Consider the following 24969-nt stretch of genomic DNA (forward strand, 5'->3'; position numbering starts at 1 on the left):
ATCTTCAACCTTTTTTTTTTAGATAAGGATTATTTATGTATTTAATATTTGTTGACTTACTACGGTAGATTAATTATTTATTCACTGTTCTGTTACAGAGAACAAGGAAATGGGATAAAATTGCTATGATATGAAAAGTGGTAGGATTAAGTAAGCTCTGCTTCTTCCTACTCCTTTTCGGACGTGCTGTCATGAAACAACTGGAAATATGTGATGCATTACATGTATCGTATGCATGTTCCACATAAACTGAACTGAAACTGAACGGCAATAACACGAGACAAAAGTTTGCCCCTTTTAGGCTCATTACCTGACACGTACTTTTGTTTTTCTCGTTCTAATTATGTTTTTCAAGAGACGGTTGGCAACACTAAATTCACACTAAATAATTCAAACAGCTGGAAAAAAAATCTTATTTTATCTGTAAAAGTGTCTCACAATCTGCTGTATGTGCTTGTGTCTTTTTGACAGGAATACTTGAGACATTTGACACTTGTTTTGCATGACTGCAAGCTGAGATTGTTATCATGTGTGTAATGACAAACCACCTCCAACACAGAATTGTATTTGACAAGTTTTTACTGAATAAAACACCCAGAATGTACATGAAACATAGTACACATAAAACACTGAATATCAAGAGTATATGAACGGCCTACCTTGTTTACTTCCCAAATGACATCCTCGGCATGTTTGGCAATCAAGCAAAAATATGACTATGCAAAAAGGAAAGGAAAAACAGCAAATATTTTCAAAAAATATAAACATTCTGCAACGCTTTGTCATAAAAACCTTGTGTCACTGTCCCCCTCCGTCACACTAACTGGTAGGGTTGGCTACCCAATTCAGTACTTTTGTAGGTAATGACCGAATTCCCTCGGTACTATCAATTCACGTAAAATCAAACGGTGCCGTAGTTCGATACCTTTGTTGCATGTGACGTCATGTCCGGTTTCAGACTGGTCATGTCTGGTTTCAGACTAAACACGTAAACAATCACTCAAGCAGCACTCAGGCCGGACTCAGCCAAACTCCCTCTAAGTCACCTTGCCATTTTCAACACCAACAAAGTGTGCTTAATAAAAAATACGCTCAAATGTAAAGTAATGCTACACCCTTTCAAAATGCGCTAGCTTAATGCTAATATACATAGGATTAGCCATAGACAGGCAATTATTAGCATGAGCGATTTAACATGGCGATTTCAACACCTTTGATTTGGTAAAGGAAACGATAACTAATAATATAATTCGAATTTTACAGTTTTGTCCAATGAGGACAATACTTACAGTATTGACACTTTGTAGGGCGCAACCTAACAAATTCATCTTCCTGAAAAAAAGCTACTTTCTAGTTTGACAACATAGCATAAATAGTTATACAGTGCTGCCATCTAATGGTCTTGGAAGTGCAACTGCATTGCAAGTGAGACTAATGTAACCAGAAAACAAGATATAACAACTGGACAGCAGTTCTCATAATCATCATTCTTAAATGTTACAACAAAAAATTGATTATCAAACAATTAACATTAACATAAAAAAGTACCGAAAAATTGTGCTATTGTTCCACAATATTTGTAAAAATAATGATGACATGTGACACAAGGTGATATTCACTGATAAGCAGCTGTCTATTGGTTTGAAAAGGAAAGAATAAATCCTTGTCAATGTGATGACACGTGAGCCCCAAATGATGACATCACAACTACATGGACACAAACATCAACATCAACATGATTCACTGGCAAAATATTGTTGACAAATGCAGATTGAAGGTGTTTTCTCAGCCATAAACACCCAAAGAAGACATGATGGATGAGATGAGGAGCAATTAGTGCAGATGTGAAAGAAACGTCCAAGTGTGATGAGGTCCCTCAGCGATGGAGACATCTCTCTGTGTTCCAGTGCACAAAGCATCCTGGAGGAAGAAGATGACTCAGCACATTCCCAACAAAAGCAGGTGAATCCAAGTGCGGATGTTAGCATGTGGCAGAGTGAGAGCCAAGTTGAACATCATCTTCACACAAAGTCGGAAGAACATTTGGAGGTGCATGAAAAAGAAAAGTCCTCACTGTGTCTCACTCAGCCTTCAGCCTTCACGTCTCTCTGAGAGCTCGTTACCAGCGTCACCAGCTGTGGGAGCACAAAACGCACCGTGAGCTGGTTACGCTGCTCATGCAGAGCCAACACCTCACTCTGGTGAAGGAAGTCCATCCAGAAGGTGCATCTTCACTCATATCACATCTTTGCAGCTGTCAATTCAATCAGAAGCATCAAGAAGCAGAATTCTGCTCTTCTACTTCCTGACTAGTCTAAGACTAAGTCTCCAAACAGGTTAAGCTTGGCTTCAAGGCTCATGTGCAACCAGCCCTCCAGTGTCTTAGTCACCTAAGTGTCCCATTATTGATTGATTGATTGATTGAGACTTTTATTAGTAGGTTGCGGTGGTAGTAGATTCGAGAGAGAAATCTCGTTCGTTGGTTGACCTTTTTGATTACCTTGGTTGCCATTTTATCACAGGAAAGATCAGCCTCTAGAATGGAACCTAGGTAGGTGACCTCATCCTTCCTGGTGATAACAATGTCACCCACTTTTATAGTGAAGTCATTGACTTTCTTAAGGTTGATGTGGGACCCAAACAGGATGGATTCAGTTTTACCCAAGTGTATGGATAGCTTAGTGCCATGCCTCTGTTTCCTTTCACTTTGCCCATTTCATCTTCTTCTTTTTTACTGGCTTCTTGATCTTTATTCTTGAGTCTGTTCTGTGTGAGATGCTAAATAATTGTGTGAATGCTCCAAACATTCACTAATATGGTTTTCTACACCAAAATTCATCTATTTATTATTAAACTTCTTCTTCTTGTTAAGATTTTGGCGCGTTCTACCTTCCATATTTTTCACCCGAATCAAACCGTTCCAACTTCAAACTGTTCAGCCTATTCGGGAATCGTGGGCTTTCCCTTGACAAATTCCAAATATTCCCAGATTTCCCCAGAATTCCAGATTTTCCGGGACATTTTTTCCCATTCCAAATGAATTGGCCATTTTTCAAACTTCCACCGTTTCCATTTTTCTACCTATTTAAACCATTCCACCTTCAACACATTCCACCATCCTGGAAATTCAAATTTCCCTTTTTTCCAAGTTAAAAACAATTCCAAGATTTTCCACAATTCCTGGTTTTCCAAAGCCCCATTTCCACCCTTTTTTTCTGGCGACTACTCCTTTCACATTTTTCAACGCATTTCAACCATTCTACTGTCAAAACATTCCTCTTAATCAGGACAAAAAACTAATTCCAGGAATACCATTTCTCAATTCAACATGTTACTATTTCAACATTTCTCGACCGATTTGAAAAATTCCAACACCAACCATTTCAACTCATTCAAGTTGTTTTCATTTTCCAACAAATTGCCAAATACCATTTACTATTTTTAAATGTTTTGCTCATTCAGGATATTCATGCTCCTAATCATTTCCTAAAAAATTCCCAATTTTCCAGGAAGTTCCCATTGAAATGAATGGGACATTTTTCCAAGTTGCGCAATTCCCACATTTTTCAATCTATTCAAAGCATTTCAACATTAACACATTCCTCTCATCCTGGACATTCAAACTAACACTTTCCCAAGTTTCAAACCAAATTCCGGTTTTCCTGGGAATTCAAACTCTTCAACATTCAAACTTTCTTCTATTCTTACATTCATACTACATTCTGTCAGCATTTCAGTTCAACTTCAGCATTGGAGCATTCACACGCCATTCCTTCAGGAATTGCCTCATTTAGTTACATTTGTATCTCCTCCTCCTACTATTGTGGGGGATTGATAATCAGCATATATTCTGCACATACATGAAGACAGACACGCTTAATGGATTGCGCTCTCTATTTTGCTCATTTCAGAGACTCTGCACACAAATTAATTAGATCAGGTTTGCACATATTTTAATACACACAAACCTTTAGTAGATCAGGCCCTTGATGTTCGTTATCATGACGACTCATCAAAAGTTGGCTGTGATACTTTCTATTGCGTGCGCTTACACGAGTATCAAGCTACTCCTAATGGAGGGAAGCTTTTATTTTCCTGCTGAACTTGTAACACGTGTCTACATCACACCTTAAAACAGGAAGTTTGCAAGTTGACCCTTACAAAGATACCAACAATCCAGAATTTTGGTGGTAACAGAAACAGAAAGTCAATATTATATGGAATATACCTGACATAAAGGTGTATAACAAAGATGAATATGTAATAAATGATATTAATAACTTCAATCTTTGTGGGGGTAAACTTACAAAGTGTGTGAGTGATGCTTCACCACTGCTTTGTTTATTGTTATGGTTTCCAAGAAAGAGAAGATGTTTTACTTACCAGCTGGATCGTATTCGGCTGAAATGAAAGAGAAAGCAGGTGAAATTCACATCTCATGAATGACGGCAGAGACTTTTTCGAGTCTTCCTGAAAGAGGAAACATTTGTGTCCCTCACCTTGTCTGCTTCGGCGACGCTTGATGATGAAGATGATGATGAAGATGCCGGCCGCCAGGAGGAGCACCACAGCGAGGACCGCCAGCGTGGCAGTGACGCTCACGTTGCCTGTTGGTATGGTATGGTTTATTTGTTTGACAGCTGCTTCATAAGTCACATGAAGGAACATCAGGTGGTTACATTGACACTATTCAACATGTCCTAGATGTGTCTTTCTCACCTTCATGGCTTGCGTTGCTCAGGATGCTTCTTCTCTCCAGCTTGGTGACCAGGTCCTCCTTGACGCCAGACAGCTGGAACACACATTCGTACTTGCCCTCCACCTCGGCCGTCACCTCCACTTTCAGGTCCACCGACATCTGGAAGGTTCCGTCGTGGTTGGGGAGCAGCTCTCCGTGCTCCACGTCCTCGAAGATCTGCTCGCCGTCTTTCCTCCAAAACAAGTCGGCTAGGTCGGGGTAGAAACCTGTCGCCATGCAGGTGACCGGAGAGGATGGCGTCTTCTGGAGGAGGAACACCTCTGGAAGCTCTGCACAGGAAGTGACGTGTGAATGGAGGATGACGTGGAGAGAAGATGGAGGTAAAGATGGAGTGAAAGAGAGAGAATAAAGGTAAAGATGGAGAGAAAAGGAGACAATTAAGGTAAAGATAGAGATAAATGGACAAAATGGAGGTAAAGATAGAAAAAAAGGAGAAAATGTAGGTAAAGAGAGAGAGAAAAGGAGAGAATGAAGGTAAAGATAGAGAGAAAAGGTGAGAATAAAAGGTAAAGATGGTGATAAAAGGAGAGAATGGAGGTAAAGATAGAGAAAAAATGAGAAAATGAAGGGAAAGATTAGAGAAAAGAAGGCAAAGATGCAGAAAAAAAGAGAACATTTGAGGTTAAGATGGATAGAAAAGGAGAGAATGAAAGTAAAGATGGAGAGAATAAAAGGTCAAAATGGAAAGAAAAGGAGAGAAAGGAGGTAAAGATGGAGAGAGAAGGAAAGAATGAAGGTAAAGATGGAGAGAAAATGTGAGAATAAAAGGTAAAGATGGTGATAAAAGGAGAGAATGGAGGTAAAGATAGACAGACAATTAGAAAATGAAGGGAAAGATTAGAGAAAAGAAGGCAAAGATGCAGAAAAAAGGAGAACATTTGAGGTAAAGATGGAGAGAAAAGGAGAGAATGAAGGTAAAGATGGAGAGAATGAAGGTAAAGATGGAGATAAACGGACAAAATGGAGGTAAAGATGGAGATAAACGGACAAAATGTAGGTAAAGATGGATAAAAAAGGAGAAAATGTAGGTAAAGAAAGAGAAAAGGCGAGAATGAAGTAACGATGGAGTAAATGAAGGTAAAGATGGAAAGAAAAGGTGAGAATAAAAGATAAAGATTGAGATAAAAGGAGAGAATTGAGGTAAAGATGGAGAGAAAAGGAGGTGAAGAGAAAAGAGTATTAGGAGACAGAGTGTAATGTCAGTAATGTTCCTATAGGGGGAGTGCTAACATGTTAAAAGGTGAAAGTACAAGGTGTGCTTCTACCTGTTCTCATTAGGACCTTCTTCCCATACTCCACATACTTCTTCAAGTAAGAAGGACATTCCTCAGTGTAATAATACTTATTGTCGTCTAGTATAAATATGTCTTGGTCCCACTTGAGTTTGGAGGGGAAAGCTTGTTGTTTTGCTGCAGTAAATGTCCATGTCTTCATGTCCAACGATATGAAATCTTCTCCATCATAACTGAACTGCTGCCAACCTTTAACCTCATCAGTCTCATCATTCCATTCACATCCTGACATCTTCTGAACAATGTGAACACCTGAGAGACACAAAGTGTTGTAAAGCAGAGTGAAACTAACACACAACATGTCTTTGTTGTAGGTTATTATGGGATGGACAGAGACAAGGTATATCAGTGCAGTAATGTGTGTTTTTAATACAGTATAAACATATCAAATATATTAGAATAGTAGAAAGTTCAACATAAACAAACCTCCAGTTTGGTTGAAACGCTTCATGGCTATTTCAATGTTGGTTTTGAAGACATGTTCAACAACAATGTAGTAATCTGTTTGTCTCTGCCAGTAGTTTGGATCCTCTGCTGTGATTTTGTTCATCCAGTCCTGTTTGGATTCTGCTTTCCTGATGTTGCTGTCATAGTAACTAATCTCAACTTCATCAACATAACCAACACTCACATACTCTGGGAAGTTTGGAACTTGAGAGGATGCAGTGTGGAAATACTTGAGTGAATGAATCACTGAAAGACAAAAGGCATAAAAACAACATTTGATTCTTTAGTTTCATGTTGAACAATTCCTATTTGAAATGATGCTGTCTTCATTTCAACTTCAAACACTGCTGCTTCTCACAGTAAACAATCACTTCCTGTTCTAAGAGACAATAACAGCGTTTGTCTTTGACTTCATATTTATACCTCACTTTAAGACCACACACATGAATAACTTGACTTATTTCCTTCTACAACCGTAAGTGTCAAATAAATATATGACATTATTGCTAGCAGAGAAGTCAAAGTAGTTTTTCTAGGTGAGGGGAAGTTCAAACTAGTGATGTCACTGCCAAAGCATGGAAATATAGCAGCGCCTTATGGAATGTTTACAATGGAATACAACAACAATATTAGAATACTCTTCATTTAAATATTAGGACTATTCCCAGTAAAAAAGCATTTAAGAAACATGTAAAGTCACTTTTTAGACTTAAGAGTTTACCTTTCATGTTATCAGTTTGAGAACTTTTTTCTTTTTCTCTTTCCTTTCTTTTATGAAATGAGCATGTAGGAATGAGGTGTATAAAGTTGTAAAGAAAGTGGACTTACCAGGCGTCACGCTGTGTGTTTGTACAACTAGGAGAAAGAAGAAAAGCAAGTTCATCATTAAATGTCACAAGTGCCGAAGTCAATAAAAAAAGTTTCTAGTTTTAATCCTCAGAGAAAAGCAAGGCGACGACAACTTGCTTGACGAGTAAACATGAAATGGACGCCAAGGCGGAAACGAGCTTCTATAAAATCACGTGACTTGAAAGAACTTTCTGGAGGAGGAGACAAATATTTGACAGCAACGCAGCTAACACATGAATATTAACAAAATAAAAGTCATATCATCATTACAAGAATAAAAGTGAATCTAGCGAGGGTGACGTCATGTTTTTTGAAGCAGCTTTATCATAATACACACACACACTTTATAGGAACAATACACAACAACAAGATGAACCTTTTACATAAGTCATATTGTAGCGTCTAAGCCAGGCATGTCCAAAGGGCGGCCCGAGGGCCATTTGTGGCCCCCAGCTAATTTGTTAACGGCCCCCGGCACATTCTGAAAATACTACAATAAAAATGTAAAACATGAAAAAGTGTAATAAAAGAGTAAACAGGTGAAATGTAACAAGAAAAAGTGGCAATGTTGACACTAATAACACAAAGCTGCCATGTGGACTGTTATTGACCTATTGAAGGCTCCAATTACTTCACTGGAACAATTCCACTTTGAAATATTTTGGGGGGAAAATATTGCATATTTTGTGCGAAACGTAGTTTTCTTTTAAAAAAAGGGCATCAAACAAACAAACAAACAAAAAATGAAAAAATTATAAAATCTTATAATCAACAGATCTACAGACTTAAGCGTTAAAAGTAAAAAAAAAAATAGAAATTTGGCTTATTTTCAACACTTATTCTTTTTATTTTTTTATTGTTATGAATTATTGACCTATTTATGGTTCCAATTACTTCACATCAAATATTCCACTTTGAAATATTTTGGGGGGAAATGTTGCATAGTTTGTGTGTTTGCCATAAAAATAAGGGTTTTGACATAAAGGGCATAAACATAAAAACAACATTTAATAAAACGTTATAACGACAGACAGACCTGAAGTTGATATCGAGATTCAAGCGTTAAATGAAAAAATAATTTATGACTTATTTCTAACATTTTTTATGACTGAGACCCTTCCGGGTACCCGGGACCAAACTTGAGGAAAGCCATAAAGGTTAAAAAACAACAACTATATATTGTATTGGTTTTAAAAAAGGAAAAATATAAAAATGGCCCCCGCATGCTTTGATTTTTCAGTCTGTGGCCCTGAGTGGAAAAAGTTTGGACACCCCTGGTCTAAGCGTTTAAAACACTCTTTTAAAAGGACAAAAAACTATTTTATTTGTAACTGTTTGTATGTGTGTAATAATTGAAGAATTGAACATACATATACAATGCACACACATATCAAGGCACTTTCAATATTCAATATTTTATAACAAGTTAAACAATTACATAGGAATATAAAATAAATCAAATTAAATACAATGCTCATACCAACCACACCTTGAAAAATAAGACACAATACAAATGAGATTAAAATAAAACATATATAAGTAAATATAATAAATTAAAATTGGGCTTATTAAAAACAACTTAAATTTCTCCAATAAATATTTAAATTTAAGGCTGTTTTTACTTCTTACAATTTTCCAATATGTAATTAATATTTTAATGTAGGAGATTGGGTTTCACTTTAAGAAAGCGACTTTTGTGTATGAAAAATGTAGCTCGCACGAGCTGGGTTGCATATGACGTCATACCGTTTGTTCTTCTTCGTGGCTTAATTGACACGATGGTCAAGCAGCTGGAGCGTAGAACTAAAACAAGTGAGAGTGAGTGTAGAGTTTGAGCACAAAATGTCCTATAGCTGGCTTGCAATCACGTGACCTAGAGGCACATCTGGCCACTCCCGGGTTTCAGACCATGGTCTAGAGTCCCATTAGGCTACTGTTTATTTACCTGAATCCTTGCAGAAAGGTTTAGCAGCAAATATAAAAGCCATCATTACAAAAAGATATTTAAAATGGGATGGAGTGGATTTTAAAAATATAGTTTCTAAAGATTGAAAGCATTTATCATCAGCAAGACGTTACTGACCTCACTTCATTTGACACTCACAAGGATTTAGAGAAGAAACCATTAGATGCACCAATGTCTTTACATCTGAGGGCTCCACTAATTAAACATTAAGTTTAAGTTAAGGATAAGTTTGTTTGCAGTTGATTTCCTGCTACAAATATTAGTCTCATCTACAATTCATGTCTGCCGTTGTTTTTATGCTGTGAAGTTCATATTTTGTCTGTGAAGTTGACCGAGAGGAAGTCGCTACTACCACAAAATAAAATACAAGTCCTTTAAAATGAGTGTTTTTTACGTAAAGGTAAAGTAAAGTAATATAATGTATGAATGGATGTATATAGTGTAATATATTTGGGAGGGTTGTGATCTTTTAATGGCTTTTAAGTAGAGGAGACACAAACATCAGTGTGGATCTACAGGAGCTTTATTTTTCTACTCACCACAAAGTGAATTATGTTCCTTCAACAATTGTTATTTCTTTGGAATCCAAGTAAATAATATATTACATATAGCTTATTATTTGTGCACTACTGACAAGTGATGCACCAAAAATGTGGTGGTCTTAAATAGACTTTGCTCACCAAAACCGGATGTTGTGGTTGAAATATCCACTTCTGCTGGTGACTGAGTCTTTTACGGAGCACACGAATGACGTAGCTCATCCAAAGCTGATGAGAAATTCACATTCAGGTTGCATTGCGTTTAGACTGAAGTCACACTTAAAAAGCTAAGAATCCAATGGGATCCAGGACTACCTCCTGATGTGGCCTCAATCTGATGCCAAAAGATCAGATGTGAAGGACTTTGGAGCGTTTGGACTGTCAAAAAAAATCAAATGTTTGTCACTTGAGGGCAGAAAAATAATCAGATTTGGTGTGCAGTAAACGGGCCATAAGACTTGCTCAGTGGCCTTGTGGTTAGAGTGTCTGCCCTGAGACTGGAAGGTGGAGAGTTCAAACCCTGGCCGAGTCATACCAAAGACTTAAAAAATGGGACCCATTACCTCCCTGCTTGGCACTCAGCATCAAGGGTTGGAATTGGGGGTTAAACCACCAAAAATATTCCCGGGCGCGGCACCGGTGCTGCTCACTGCTCCCCTCACCTCCCAGGGGGTGAACAAGGGGATGGGTCAAATGCAGAGGACAAATTTCCCCACACCTAGTGTGTGTGTGACTATTGTTGGTACTTTAACTTTAACTTAACTTCTCTTATTATTGCAACAACAATGCCAACACACAGCAATTCCACTCAATCTAGGCCAAGCTGGCTGTACACTGTGGCATTGAACCCAGCAAAACTGGAAATGCCACAGCACAAGACAACACTAAGATCCTCCCTATGACGAAGGACTCGGAGGACAGCATTCCAGATGCCTTTGAGGTGGTGCCAAGAGTTCTTGTCCAGCATGACTATGCCAACTGGACACCACCTCAGAACTGTCCCATACCTAACAACCGTGTCACATACATTGGTGGCTGGGTGGTAAGAAACATTCTCACCAGGCTAACGTGTCACACATGTAGATTTGTCTTAGAAGAAGTTCTCACACGGTCATACCACTTATTAAAATGAATAAACAATGGTGGACTTATTATTATTAATGAAATATATAGATATTGATATAATGTACAAATAATAAAATGATATATATTTATATATACACAGACACACACATGACATAGCCCACATTCCTGTAGAGTTACATTCTTCTATTTACAGGTTTATGGATTTTCTACGAACTAGAATGTAACACTAATTCCATATAGGTGTATTGAGGGGATAAAAATAGTGTTTAAACAATAGTTTCCAGTAAAGTAGGGTCTGTGGGTGTAAATTAAACAGTTTGAGTGGTAATGAATTTACATGAAAGTCACAACAGAAAACGTATACCTCCCAATCTCTGGAATACGGCATTTGGAATTATACACCATATTGAATGTGAATTCACAAGATAATATTTAACCATTTTACTTTTAAGACTTCAATCATTAGATTCAAGTCAATCATATTAAAACCCTCTTCAACACATTTAATCATTGCTACTTTTCTTATATAATGACATTTGCTTTTCCACATGAATTTTAGGTTGACATCCTCAATAGTTGTAACAATCTTGGTTGTAGTAGGCAGGGAACAAGCCGGGTAGATAAGTCTGGACATGCTATCCATTTTAGTCAGCAAGATTCTTCCAAAGATGGATAAGTCCCGCTGAAGCCACCTGTTTAGGATTGATTTACAGCGATCAATATACGCTTTTCCAAGTTGACCTTATCTGCTCTGATCTTATTTGTTACATTAAACAATGCCTAAATATTTGCCCTCATCTTTCACTTTGATATTGTACAATGTTGTGCTTGGACAATGGTGTAAGGTGAGGATTTCACACTTGTCCATGTTGAAGTCCAGTCCAGAAGCTTTAGAAAACAAATCAATAGCTTGTAGGGCCAAAAGGATTTGATGATGATTTTCAAAAAAAAGTGTGGCTTCATCAGCAAGTTGACTTATCAAAATCTCATTTCCCATCACTTGAATGCCTTCCATAAAAGAGTTCTTCATGAAAATAGCTAACATTTCTGCCACCATTATAAATAGTAAAGGTGATCTTCCACAGCTTTGTCTTATTCCTCTTTTGACATCAAATGTAGATGAATCTAGTCTAGAGCTACTCAACTATTAATATCAGTGTATAACATTTGAATTGAATTCAATAAAAAATGTTACCAGTATAAAATGATTGGTGTTTACGGCGGTCACTCACCCTGTCTGGTCAACACGTACGTGCAGAGAAGGCGTGCACACGTACAAAAGCAGTCCAAGAGAGGCAACAAACAATTTGCAATTATGTTATTGTTAAGATAGGATTTACATTCAATGACAGCTAACGCTAACTATCCAAGTCGCTATTATTAGCTAACAACACTTAAAGCTAATGCATGTGTTACGTACGTATGTAGTTACATCATTACGGCCTAGAAGCCGAAAGAAAGGAGGGATATGCTGTGTGAAATCAATTGGAAAGTTAGCGCCCTCTAGACATCTGTGTAAATGTTGCAAACAGCCCCTTTAAGGCCTTTGGAAATGTTCCAGTCTGAAGTGAGACGTTAACTAGATGAAGGAATTGTGGTGACAAACTGCTCAGCACAGACTTTAGAAATCTAGTGGGTAACTCATCAAGGTGTGTATGTTAATGTTAGATATGTGCCATCTCCAAGCAGAAGAAAACTTTGACCTTGGCTCTTGGCACAGTTGTTCTGTCCATCTGACGCTTTGTGCTGACTTCACCGATGTTATAGTTTTATTTCTGTTAATGATAGTTAATCACATTTGGCAGTTCTGCCTCGCATGGGTTAGATTCCAAGCCAGGGTTGGATCAGGAAGTAAAAACTAAAGCTGAAACAATTCATGTGATTGACTCGCTGTGGCCAAAGTGCTAAAAGTGGGAGGAGGGGAAAAGCATGAGGCTGAATCTTCTGGTGGCAAAGCATCCAAGAAAAGGAAAGTGAAATGTGAAATCAGACACGGTAAAGCCAAACATTGACTGGACGCTTGATCCAAGCCGCTTAACCGCGGTGACCATCATGAAAGATAAAGATGGTACATTTCAACGTGATAGGATCTGCCGCTATTAATATTAATGAGCTACCTGTTACATCTCAGGGCAACAGGTGTGTACTTGTGGTTATGGACTACTTTACACGCTATGTCAACCTTTTCCAGCGTGCCTTTAAATCCAGGGGAGACAGGGCCTTCTCTGTGGTCGGCCCTATAAGCTCTAGAACACTCTGCCCCTCCATGTTCAAACTGCTCCCACAGTGGAGTGTTTTAAGTCTCGTCTTAAGACCCACTTTTATTCTTTGGCTTTTAACACTACGTGAGTTGTGTGGTCCTCTGTCCTCTGTTGTCCTGTGTGGTTTTTTTTAATACATTTTTATTTCTATTTACTGTTTTAATTGGTTTTACCCTTTAAAATCGTTTTTAATCATATTGTTTTTGTATTGTTTTTATATTGGTTTTATATTTATTCATTTTTTGTTTTTATTCAGTCATTAATGGAGCTAAGGATAATATTTGAATATTGTTTTTAATATTGTTTTTGATATTGTTTTTAATATTGTTGTGCCGCACTTTGGAATTATTTTTGTTGTTTAAATGTGCTATATAAATAAAGTGGATTGGATTGGATTTACAGTAGCAAAATGTATGTTTGAGGACTATATCAGACAACATGGGTTGCCAGAGTGTAGTCACACAGACCAGGTAGGCAATTTGCGTCAGACCTTGTAGAACACTTTGTAAAACCTTGCTGGAATAGTTACCTCTACTGCCTCCCAGTGGCCGTTAGAAAGGATGCATACATTTTGTGTTGAAGTCCTTAAAGCTGTCTCTCACTTTTTGTCTTGTCCTTTGTGTCCCAGATGAAGTGGTTAGTGGCTCGGGGGAGGATAGGCGGGGCATTAGTTCAGCAACATTCTTCTTTTCTTTTCTTTTTTACAAGAACTTTGCTGACAAAGTGCAAGTGTTTGTAGGCGTTACTGTACATGTTGGTATTGATCACACCACCCAGGGAAAGTTTTCAGGATCATTAAATGATTTTGACTTTCATTTTGTGAACAATATAAACATATATGAACACAACAATGTAAGACCACTAGTTATGCGAATATAGTTGTACACGTTGGCTCCAATGACACTAGGATGAGACAGTCAGAGATTACAAAGAGAAACATAGCCAGGACTTGTGATCTCGCTAGAAAGATGTCCAGGCATCGAGTAATTGTCTCTGGCCCCCTGCCTGCGAGAGGCAATGATGAGAGATATAGCAGATTAGTCTCGCTTAACAAGTGGCTGACTAGCTTCTGTAGACAACAGGGACTAACGTTTATTGATAATTGGCCTTCTTTCTAGGGCAAACCAGGCTTGCTGATGAGAGACGGCCTTCACCCTAACCAGGAAGGCGCCATCATCCTGGCTAAAAACATAGACTACTGTTTAAGTCACATTTGACGAACTACACTAGAGCAAGCCCGGTCACAGGCAATTACAGAGCCTGCTAGTCCGGGTGAGGAGTCAGTTAAGCTAGAACTAGCCAGCGCCAGGCTGGATAATCCCTGTACACATAGCAATTCTCTTAGAATAATACACAACTCACATAATGTGTTTTCTGTTGTGAATGTGTCAGAGGTAGATATGCATTCTACTGAGGTGGCAAATCATGATGCGTTCAGTCGATCGCAGCATCAAGAAAACAATCTGAAAATTCCCGTCGTATCAATTCCTAGATATGGTCGAAACTACTTAAAGTGCACTACGCATAATAAATGCAACATTATTAATATTGCTACCACGGATAATTTAAACAAAAACTTGTCAAAACAGCCCAATACTTATAATATGGGCTTTTTAAACATAAGATCATTGTCTCCCAAAACGTTATTAGTTAATGAGGTCATTAGAGACAACAATCTTAATGTCATTGGTCTTAGCGAAACCTGGCTCAAACCAGACGATTTTTTTGCGCTAAATGAGGCATCTCCTCCTAACTATACGAATGCGCCTATTGTCCGTCCCCTCAAAAGGGGTGGGGGGGTCGCACTAATATACAATGAAAACTTTAACCTTACCCCTAACCTAAATAATAAATACAAATCGTTTGAGGTGCTTACTATGAGGTCTGTCGCACCGCTGCCTCTCGATATGGCTGTTATCTACCGCCCCCCAGGGCCCTACTCGGTATTATCAATGAATTCTCAGAGTTCGTTGCTGATCTAGTGACGCACGCAGACAATATAATCATAATGGGGGACTTTAATATCCATATGAATACCCCATCGGACCCTCAGTGCGTGGCGCTCCAGACTATAATTGATAGCTGTGGTCTTACACAAATAATAAATGAACCTACGCATTGCAATGGTAATACGATAGATCTAGTGCTGGTCAGGGGTGTCACCACCTCCAAAGTTATGGTACTCCCGTATACAAAAGTAATGTCCGATCATTACCTTATAAAATTCGAAGTTCTGACTCATTGTCAACAAACTAATAATAATAATAACTGCTATAGCAGCCGCAACATTAATGCTGCCACAACGATGACTCTTGCTGACCTACTGCCTTCGGTAATGGCACCATTCCCAAATTATGTCGGCTCCATTGATAACCTAACTAACAACTTTGACAATGCCCTGCGCGAAACCATTGATAGTATAGCACCGCTAAAACAAAAAAGGGCCCCTAAAAGGCGCACCCCATGGTTTACAGAAGAAACCAGAGCCCATAAATTATCATGTAGAAAGTTGGAACGCAAATGGCCCGCGACCAAGCTTGAGGTTTTCCATCAAGCATGGAGTGATAGTTTAATATCGTATAAACACATGCTTACCTTAGCTAAAGCTAAATATTACTCAAATCTCATCCGCCTCAACAAAAACGACCCTAAATTTTTGTTTAGTACAGTAGCATCGCTAACCCAACAAGGGACTCCTCCCAATAGCTCCACCCACTCGGCATATGACTTTATGAATTTCTTTAATAAGAAAATGGAACTCATTAGAAAGGAGATTAAAGATAACGCATCCCAGCTACAACTGGGTTCTATTAACACAGATACGACTGTATATACGACGGATACTGAAATACAAAATAGTCTCTCTCTTTTTGATGAAATAACATTAGAGGAACTATTACAGCGTGTAAGTGGGATAAAACAAACAACATGTTTACTTGACCCACTTCCTGGGAAACTTATCAAGGAGCTTTTTGTATTATTAGGTCCATCAGTGCTAAATATTATAAACTTATCACTCTCCTCCGGCACTGTTCCCCTAGCATTCAAGAAAGCGGTTATTCATCCTCTGCTCAAAAGACCTAACCTCGACCCTGACCTCATGGTTAACTACTGACCGGTGTCCCACCTTCCGTTTATTTCAAAAATCCTCGAAAAAATTGTTGCACAGCAGCTAAATGAACACTTAGTGTCTAACAATCTCTGTGAATCTTTTCAATCCGGTTTCAGGGCAAATCACTCTACGGAGACAGCCCTCGCAAAAATGACTAATGATCTATTGCTAACGATGGATTCTGATGCGTCATCTATGTTGCTGCTTCTTGATCTTAGCGCTGCTTTCGATACCGTCGATCATAATGTTTTATTAGAGCGTATCAAAACACGTATTGGTATGTCAGACTTCGTCGGGGTTTAACTCTTATCTTACTGACAGGATGCAGTGCGTCTCCCATAACAATGTGACCTCGGACTATGTTAAGGTAACGTGCGGAGTTCCTCAGGGTTCGGTTCTTGGCCCTGCACTCTTGAGTATGTACATGCTGCCGCTAGGGGACATCATACGCAAATACGGTGTTAGCTTTCACTGTTATGCTGATGACACTCAACTCTACATGCCCCTAAAGCTGACCAACACGCCGGATTGTAGTCAGCTGGAGGCGTGTCTTAATAAAATTAAACAATGGATGTCCGCTAACTTCTTGCAACTCAACGCCAAGAAAACGGAAATGCTGATTATCGGTCCTGCTAGACACCGACATTTATTTAATAATACCACCTTAACATTTGACAACTAAACAATTACACAAAGCGACTCGGCAAAGAATCTGGGTATTATCTTCCACCCAACTCTCTCCTTTGAGTCACACATTAAGAGTGTTACTAAAATGGCCTTCTTTCATCTCCGTAATATCGCTAAAATTTGTTCCATTTTGTCCACTAGCGACGCTGAGATCATTATTCATGCGTTCGTTACGTCTCGTCTCGATTACTGTAACGTATTATTTTCGGGTCTCCCTATGTCTAGCATTAAAAGATTACAGTTGGTACAAAATGTGGCTGCTAGACTTTTGACAAGAACAAGAAAGTTTGATCATATTACGCCTATACTGGCTCACCTGCACTGGCTTCCTGTGCACGTAAGATGTGACTTTAAGGTTTTACTACTTACGTATAAAATACTACACGGTCTAGCTCCGTCCTATCTTGCCGATTGTATTGTGCCATATGTCCCGGCAAGAAATCTGCGTTCAAAGAACTCTGGCTTATTAGTGATTCCCAGAGCCCAAAAAAAGTCTGCGGACTATAGAGCGTTTTCTATTCTGGCTCCAGTACTATGGAATGCCCTCCCGGTAACAGTTAGAGATGCTACCTCAGTAGAAGCATTTAAGTTCCATCTTAAAACTCATTTGTATACTCTAGCCTTTAAATAGACCCCCTTTTTCGAGCAGTTGATCTGCCATTTATTTTCCTTTCTCCTCTGCTCCCCCTATCCCTTGTGGAGAGGGAGACACACAGGTCCGGTGGCCATGGATGAAGTGCTGGCTGTCCAGAGTCGGGACCCGGGGTGGACCGCTCGCCTGTGTATCGGTTGGGAACATCTCTGCGCTGCAGACCCGTCTCCGCTCGGGATGGTTTCCTGCTGACCCCACTATGGACTGGACTCTTACTATTATGTTGGATCCACTATGGACTGTACTCTCACAATATTATGTCAGACCCACTCGACAGCCATTGCATTCGGTCTCCCCTAGAGGGGGGGGGGGGGGTTACCCACATATGCGGTCCTCTCCAAGGTTTCTCATAGTCATTCACATCGACGTCCCACTGGGGTGAGTTTTTCCTTGCCCTTATGTGGGCTCTGTACCGAGGATGTCATTGTGGCTTGTGCAGCCCTTTGAGACACTTGTGATTTAGGGCTACATAAATAAACACTGATTGATTGATTTTGTCGGAGCACATTTGTATCACTACTAGAGGTATTTTGACAAAAACAGAGGATTGTGTGTTCTATTTGTATGACCAGCAACATTTCAATGGTACTATATGTAGGACATTACAATACTGTACTGCCATCTGCTGGTGACTTTTGGCTCCTGCACGATAAATTGACGTGTAGGCGAGAGGCAGGAGCTTAGTTTAACATTCACGTTGCCTTTTACCTCATTTTTCATTATAATTGATTCAATGTTTGTTTACTTCTTACTCTCACATCTTTACTAACTTTATATTTCATTATTAACACTTTTCTTCAATAGGAAGATTGTTTGTCTTGTGGGGATGATGCAATGCTTTGATTTAGATTCTTCATGAAAACGAGACAGTTTGAGGTTGATGTTCCTCTCAGTTTGTAACAATGTGTGATTGATTGATTGAAGGAGTTAAGAGAAGTTTGCATAGGAAAGGGTACAGTTTCATCACGGTACACATTCACTGCTACAAGAAAGCCTGAGATGGTTTCAGTTGAAATATTTGTTTAACTCACACAGATAGAACACAACATATACAGAAAGTAAGACAACAATACTGCAGGAAAATAAAAACAAAATAAAAGCAAAAGACTTTGTATATTCCCTGTGATAGAGTAGGTTACTCTGGATGCGGAATGCTGGTCTGATATCTTCTTAGGACAAGGACTCTGGTCAGAGAGTAGGGCACAGAGAGGCTTTCAGGCACTCTTTAATGATGAAGTTGAACAATTGTAGTATAGGTGTGTGTGATGTGTGGTCTAAAGGGAACACATACAAATAATGATTAGGATACATTTAGGCAATATAATATGCAATAAAACAACAGGATATGTATAATATTATATATAATAAAATATACTCTACAATGTGTTATAAAACTAATATACAAACAAATGTACATGGACTATTAAAGCAGTCCATTAGAGATGAATGGGGAATAAGCACTGTTGATTTAGACAGTGCTTTAAACTTGGTCTGTGTCGCCATCTAGTGGTAGAATAGGGTAACTACTGTGTAAGAAGAAGTATTAACAGGGCGAAAGTTGAGCTGGCGAATTATGTCGTCAAGCAGAAACATTGTTGCAAACAAACACTCGTTTAAGGCTACATCTAACACATTATAGGCATTTTAGCATTAATAACCGTGCTATATTCGACGTATACTTACATTTTAGTCAGAAACGCACACAATGCTGTTTACACAAGAGCCCATATTACGCAGAAACGCTACAAACAGGAAATGACGTCTCAGACTAGATCGCCAAATCGCCAAACTCACACAGTCACCAAATACATTTTATACTGTAATCAAATCTAATTTAGGTTGTTATTTTACTTCCTGATTCTGACTTACATGCATCAATAAGTGAACGTAAACAATTATTTTCAGTAGCCAAAGTAGTCAACACTTGATTTATTAAAAGAACATAAAAGTGACTGACTTTCCTTCAGCGTGTCGTAGATGGTCTCCAATTCCTAAAAATAAATTGTTGATGGAGATACTCCATAAAACAGCACATAGTAAAACATGTTTTTTGGTAAAAGTTCCTTTTGGCCCAGCCAACAAAATGACCACAAAAAGTATTTTGCATGATGACAAAAACATACCATTTAAAAGTGATTTTGGAATTACATTTTTTATTTCCATGATATTGAAGTTATGGGAATGACTATATAATTAAAAGATAATGGTTAAGTTTAGAGATCAATTTTAGGTGTGATAGACCGTATACAGAATAAAATATTTACACACTTTACATCAGTGAGTGTAAAGTTAAGAATGCCTCAATCAATGCTGCCTCGTACTTGTAAAAACTTTTCAAATTGCCCCCCATCAAATTGCCAAGTCTGTTTTTGTACTCACTTTTGGATTAATTTTAGTGGCTGGGACAAAAGGAAGTATTTCCCGCATTTTTATTGGTTGTTTTGCTACACACTTTTAACACAACACACAAAACATTAATTGTGTTAATAAATGTCATTATGTTAACAGTGTCAATCCAAAACTATTTCTATTCTCTCTTTATCTTATTTACTTATTTACCCAACAGACGTCCAGCAGCCCCCTCACATTAAAGAGGAAGAGGAGGATCCACAGCCCCCTCACATTAAAGAGGAAGAGGAGGAAGTGTGGATCGCTCAGGAGGGAGAGTGTCTTCTAGGGCACACACACACACACACACACACACACACACACACACACACACACACACACACACACACACACACACACTTAGTTTTTTGTAATTGGTTTTCAATCTTCATTATTTACTTCAAGTTATTACGATCTCTCTCTCTCTCTCTCTGTCTCTCTCTCTCTCTTTCTCTCTACAAACCCCGTTTCCATATGAGTTGGGAAATTGTGTTAGATGTAAATATAAACGGAATACAATGATTTGCAAACAATTTTCAACCCATATTCAGTTGAATATGCTACAAAGACAACATATTTGATGTTCAAACTGATACACTTTTTTTTGTTGTTGCAAATAATCATTCACTTTAGAATTTGATGCCAGCAACACGTGACAAAGAAGTTGGGAAAGGTGGCAATAAATACTGATAAAGTTGAGGAATGCTCATCAAACACTTATTTGGAACATCCCACAGATGTGCAGGCTAATTGGGAACAGGTGGGTGCCATGATTGGGTATAAAAACAGCTTCCCAAAAAATGCTCAGTCTTTCACAAGAAAGGATGGGGCGAGGTACACCCCTTTGTCCACAACTGTGTGAGCAAATAGTCAAACAGTTTAAAAACAACGTTTCTCAAAGTGGAATTGCAAGAAATTTACAGTCCATAATATCATCAAAAGGTTCAGAGAATCTGGAGAAATCACTCCACGTAAGCGGCATGGCCGGAAACCAACACTGAATGACCGTGACCTTAGATCCCTCAGACGGCACTGTATCAAAAACCGACATCAATCTCTAAAGGATATCACCACATGGGCTCAGGAACACTTCAGAAAACCACTGTCACTAAATACAGTTGGTCGCTACATCTGTAAGTGCAAGTTAAATCTTTACTATGCAAAGCGAAAGCCATTTATCAACAACATCCAGAAATGCCGCCGGCTTCTCTGGGCCCGAGATAATCTAAGATGGACTCATGCAAAGTGGAAAAGTGTTCTGTGGTCTGACGAGTCCACATTTCAAATTGTTTTTGGAAATATTCGACATCGGGACCAAAGGGGAAGCGAACCATCCAGACTGTTATCGACGCAAAGTTCAAAAGCCAGCATCTGTGATGGTATGGGGGTGCATTAGTGCCCAAAGCATGGGTAACTTACACATCTGTGAAGGCACCATTAATGCTGAAAGGTACAGACAGGTTTTGGAACAACATATGCTGCCATCTAAGCGCCGTCTTTTTCATGGACGCCCCTGCTTATTTCAGCAAGACAATGCCAAGCCTCATTCAGCACGTGTTACAAGAGCGTGGCTTCGTAAAAAAAGAGTGCGGGTCCTTTCCTGGCCCGTCTGCAGTCCAGACCTGTCTCCCATTGAAAATGTGTGGCGCATTATGAAGCGTAAAATACGACAGCGGAAACCCCGGACTGTTGAACGACTGAAGCTCGACATAAAACAAGAATGGGAAAGAATTCCACTTTCAAAGCTTCAACAATTAGTTTCCTCAGTTCCCAATCGTTTATTGAGTGTTGTTAAAAGAAAAGGTGATATAACACAGTGGTGAGCATGCCCTTTCCCAACTACTTTGGCACGTGTTGCAGCCATGAAATTCTAAGTTAAATATTCTTTGCAAAAAAAAATAAAGTTTATGAGTTTGAACATCAAATATCTTGTCTTTGTAGTGCATTCAATTGAATATGGGTTGAAAAGGATTTGCAAATGATTGTATTCCGTTAATATTTACATCTAACACAATTTCCCAACTCATATGGAAACGGGGTTTGTATCTATCTATCTATCTATCTATATATATATATGTATATATACATATATATATATATATATATGTATATATATATATATATATATACACATACATTGTTTTGATTAATTTCAATATCTTACATACACTTGTTATTACATATGTTGACCAGATGTTGAGATATTTGCTGGGAATCCATATTGGTTCTCCATGAGCGTCCCACTTTTGTTGATAAATATATCTAATCGGCTATGGAATAGTTTTTCCATGATTTTGGAGAATGGTGGAAGTAATGAAACTGGTCTGTAATTAGTAAAGCTCAAACAAAATCTTGTTGTTCGTGTATGACTTAAGTGTTATTATGACAATGACAATAAAGGAATTGATTGATTGATTGATTGATTATGTCTCCAGTCTAATAAATTGGTACGACTTTTGCAATTTTCATTTTGTCAGCGGAGAGTCATGAAGAGGAGTGGCACACCAGTGTGGGACAGAAGGAGCTACAGGCCCCCTCCCACATTAAAGAGGAGCAGCTTCATGATGAAGATGAAGCTCAGTCCTTACAGCTTCATCACAGTCAAAGTGAGGAGAACAGAGGGGCGGAGCTTGTAAGTCAACACATCACAGAAGCTGATGGAGAGCATTGTGAAGATATAAAGTCAGAACCAGACAGCCTCTTTGCTCCACTGTCAGACATGGACCACATGATGTCACACTCTTCTGATCACAGTGACCACATCCAAAAACCTTTGGAGAGTAAAAAGGACTCTAAAAGTGATACGAGACATCACACTAACAACAAACACTTTGACTGCTCTGAATGTGGGAAATCATTTAGACGGAAGAGTCATTTTACAGTTCACATGAAAATACATACTGGAGAGAAACCTTTTACCTGCTCTGTTTGTAAGAAGAGTTTCTCCACAAAACATTACATGACCACACACATGAGAACACACACTGGAGAGAAACCCTTTACTTGCTCCGTTTGTAAGAAGAGTTTCTCCAGAAAGCGTAACATTACCACACACATGAGATTACACACTGGAGAGAAACCTTTTACTTGCTCCGTTTGTAAGAAGAGTTTTTCCAAAAAGGGTGACATGACCACACACATGAGAACACACACTGGAGAGAAACCTTTTGCTTGCTCAGCTTGTGCTAAAAGATTCAACACTAAGAATGACATGACCACACACATGAAAACACACACAGGTGAGAAACCTTTTATTTGCTCTGTTTGTAAGAGATTCTCCAGAAAGGAACGCATGACCACACACGTGAGAACACACACTGGAGAGAAACCTTTTGCTTGCTCAACTTATGCTAAAAGATTCAACACTAAACAGGAAATTATATTGCACATGAGAACACACACAGGTGAGAAACCTTTTACTTGCCCTGTTTGTAAGAAGAGTTTCTCCAGAAAGCAAAGCATGATCAGACACATGAGAACACACACTTGAGAGAAACCTTTTGCTTGCTCAGCTTGTGCTAAAAGATTCAACACTAAACAGGAAATGATATTGCACGTGAGAACACACGCAGGTGAGAAAGCTTTTACTTGCTTTGTTTGTAAGAAGAGTTTCTCCACAAAGCAAACCATGACCGCACACGAGAACACACACTGGAGAGAAACTGTTTAGTTGCACTGTGTGTGATAAGATGTGCAGGTTTAAGAATCAGGTCAGTAGACACAAGTGTGTAACAGTCATGGAAGCTGCAGGGATTTAAAAACACTTAAACAGTGATTGTGCTAAATGATACTTTAAAAACACAGCATGTTTAATATGAATGCATATTTGATGTTGTATGGAGTGCTTCTCATCTTCTAGTCTTATATGTTGTCCTGTTGTTACTTTTTAAGTTGTGTGCATGTATTGAATATTATATATGTAGCTACTATTTTATTTTATTTTCTCATTATTTAAAGAGAGGGCATCTTATTTAAATTTGTTTTTTTTGTGTGTCTTATAAAATCACACATTTTTTCGATTGCATTTTATTGATGTTATTATCCAATAAAAAGTATGAATGAATAAAATGGTTAACAAAATGTGGACTCTGGTAGATTAGCAGCACTGTTACATCATGGATGTTAACTACTGCAATACATCAACAAAGAAGAAAAAGGCTGAAGTTAGCCACACATAACTAAACTTTAGAGCCATCGTGAGTGGAGTTGGTTGTTTTTATTGCTGCATTTGTACTTTTTTCACCTCACATCTTCACTTTTAATCCTAAAGTCTTCTTCAAATATATTGTTGTAGGCTTCTGAGATTTGTGTTTTTGGTGTGTGTGTGTGTAGTCTGTGGAAAGGGTTGTTGTCCCTTGTGGCTCTATTACTTAGGATGATCAATGATTCCAGAACAAATAAAACATTTCCACTGTCTCTTTATGAGGCAAACATCTGTGTTGTATTGAAAGAGCAATCCATCTAAATATAGGCCTATCTCTCGGCTCAACCTTGACCACAACATTTTTACAAAGGTACTAGCCACTAGATTAAACAAACCCATAGAAACAATGATTCATGCAGATCAAGTTGGCTTTACACCTGGTAGGCATTCTTTTTTTAATGTGTGACGCTAGGTAAACATTTTGTATTCTGACAAGAGGGACTATGCCAATGGAGCTGTCCTGTCACTGGACGCCCAGAAAGCCTTTGATTCTATTGAATGGCCATATTTATTTAAAGTTATGAGGAGGTTTGATTTTGGGGAAACTTTTGTAAATTGGATTAAAATGATTTATCACTCTCCTAAATCCGCTGTTATCACAAATAACATGAAATCAGGGCCATTTAGTCAACACCGAGGAGTACGTCAAGGAGACTGTCTGTCTCCCGTGCTATTTAAGATAGCACTAGAACCCTAGCCAATAGGAATAAGGAATCACCCTAGTATT

At 38.5% G+C, this 24969-nt stretch overlaps 1 protein-coding gene, 1 long non-coding RNA gene and 1 pseudogene across 2 annotated transcripts; 1 reads left to right on the top strand and 2 right to left on the bottom strand.

Moving 5' to 3' along the window:
* Positions 1–561: 561 nt before the first annotated feature.
* On the bottom strand, positions 562–3384 carry LOC133575911 (uncharacterized). The gene is made up of 2 exons (XR_009811535.1): positions 2075–3384; positions 562–1920 (listed from the first exon to the last, which is right to left on the bottom strand). It is a non-coding gene; the product is annotated as an uncharacterized lncRNA (long non-coding RNA).
* Positions 3385–3470: 86 nt separating this feature from the next.
* LOC133575549 (major histocompatibility complex class I-related gene protein-like) lies at positions 3471–7511 on the bottom strand. The gene is made up of 6 exons (XM_061928212.2): positions 7327–7511; positions 6478–6744; positions 6025–6303; positions 4720–5028; positions 4500–4607; positions 3471–4401 (listed from the first exon to the last, which is right to left on the bottom strand). The coding sequence occupies exons 1-6, from the start codon at positions 7382–7384 to the stop codon at positions 4376–4378; spliced, it is 1047 nt and encodes a 348-aa protein (XP_061784196.1). The 5' UTR covers positions 7385–7511; the 3' UTR covers positions 3471–4375.
* A 1614-nt stretch (positions 7512–9125) lies between these two features.
* Positions 9126–23708, top strand: LOC140677491 (uncharacterized; annotated as a pseudogene).
* The last annotated feature ends 1261 nt before the right edge of the window (positions 23709–24969 follow it).

The sequence above is a fragment of the Nerophis lumbriciformis genome, linkage group LG33 (assembly GCF_033978685.3).
Source record: "Nerophis lumbriciformis linkage group LG33, RoL_Nlum_v2.1, whole genome shotgun sequence".
In the NCBI taxonomy this organism is placed as follows: domain Eukaryota; kingdom Metazoa; phylum Chordata; class Actinopteri; order Syngnathiformes; family Syngnathidae; genus Nerophis; species Nerophis lumbriciformis.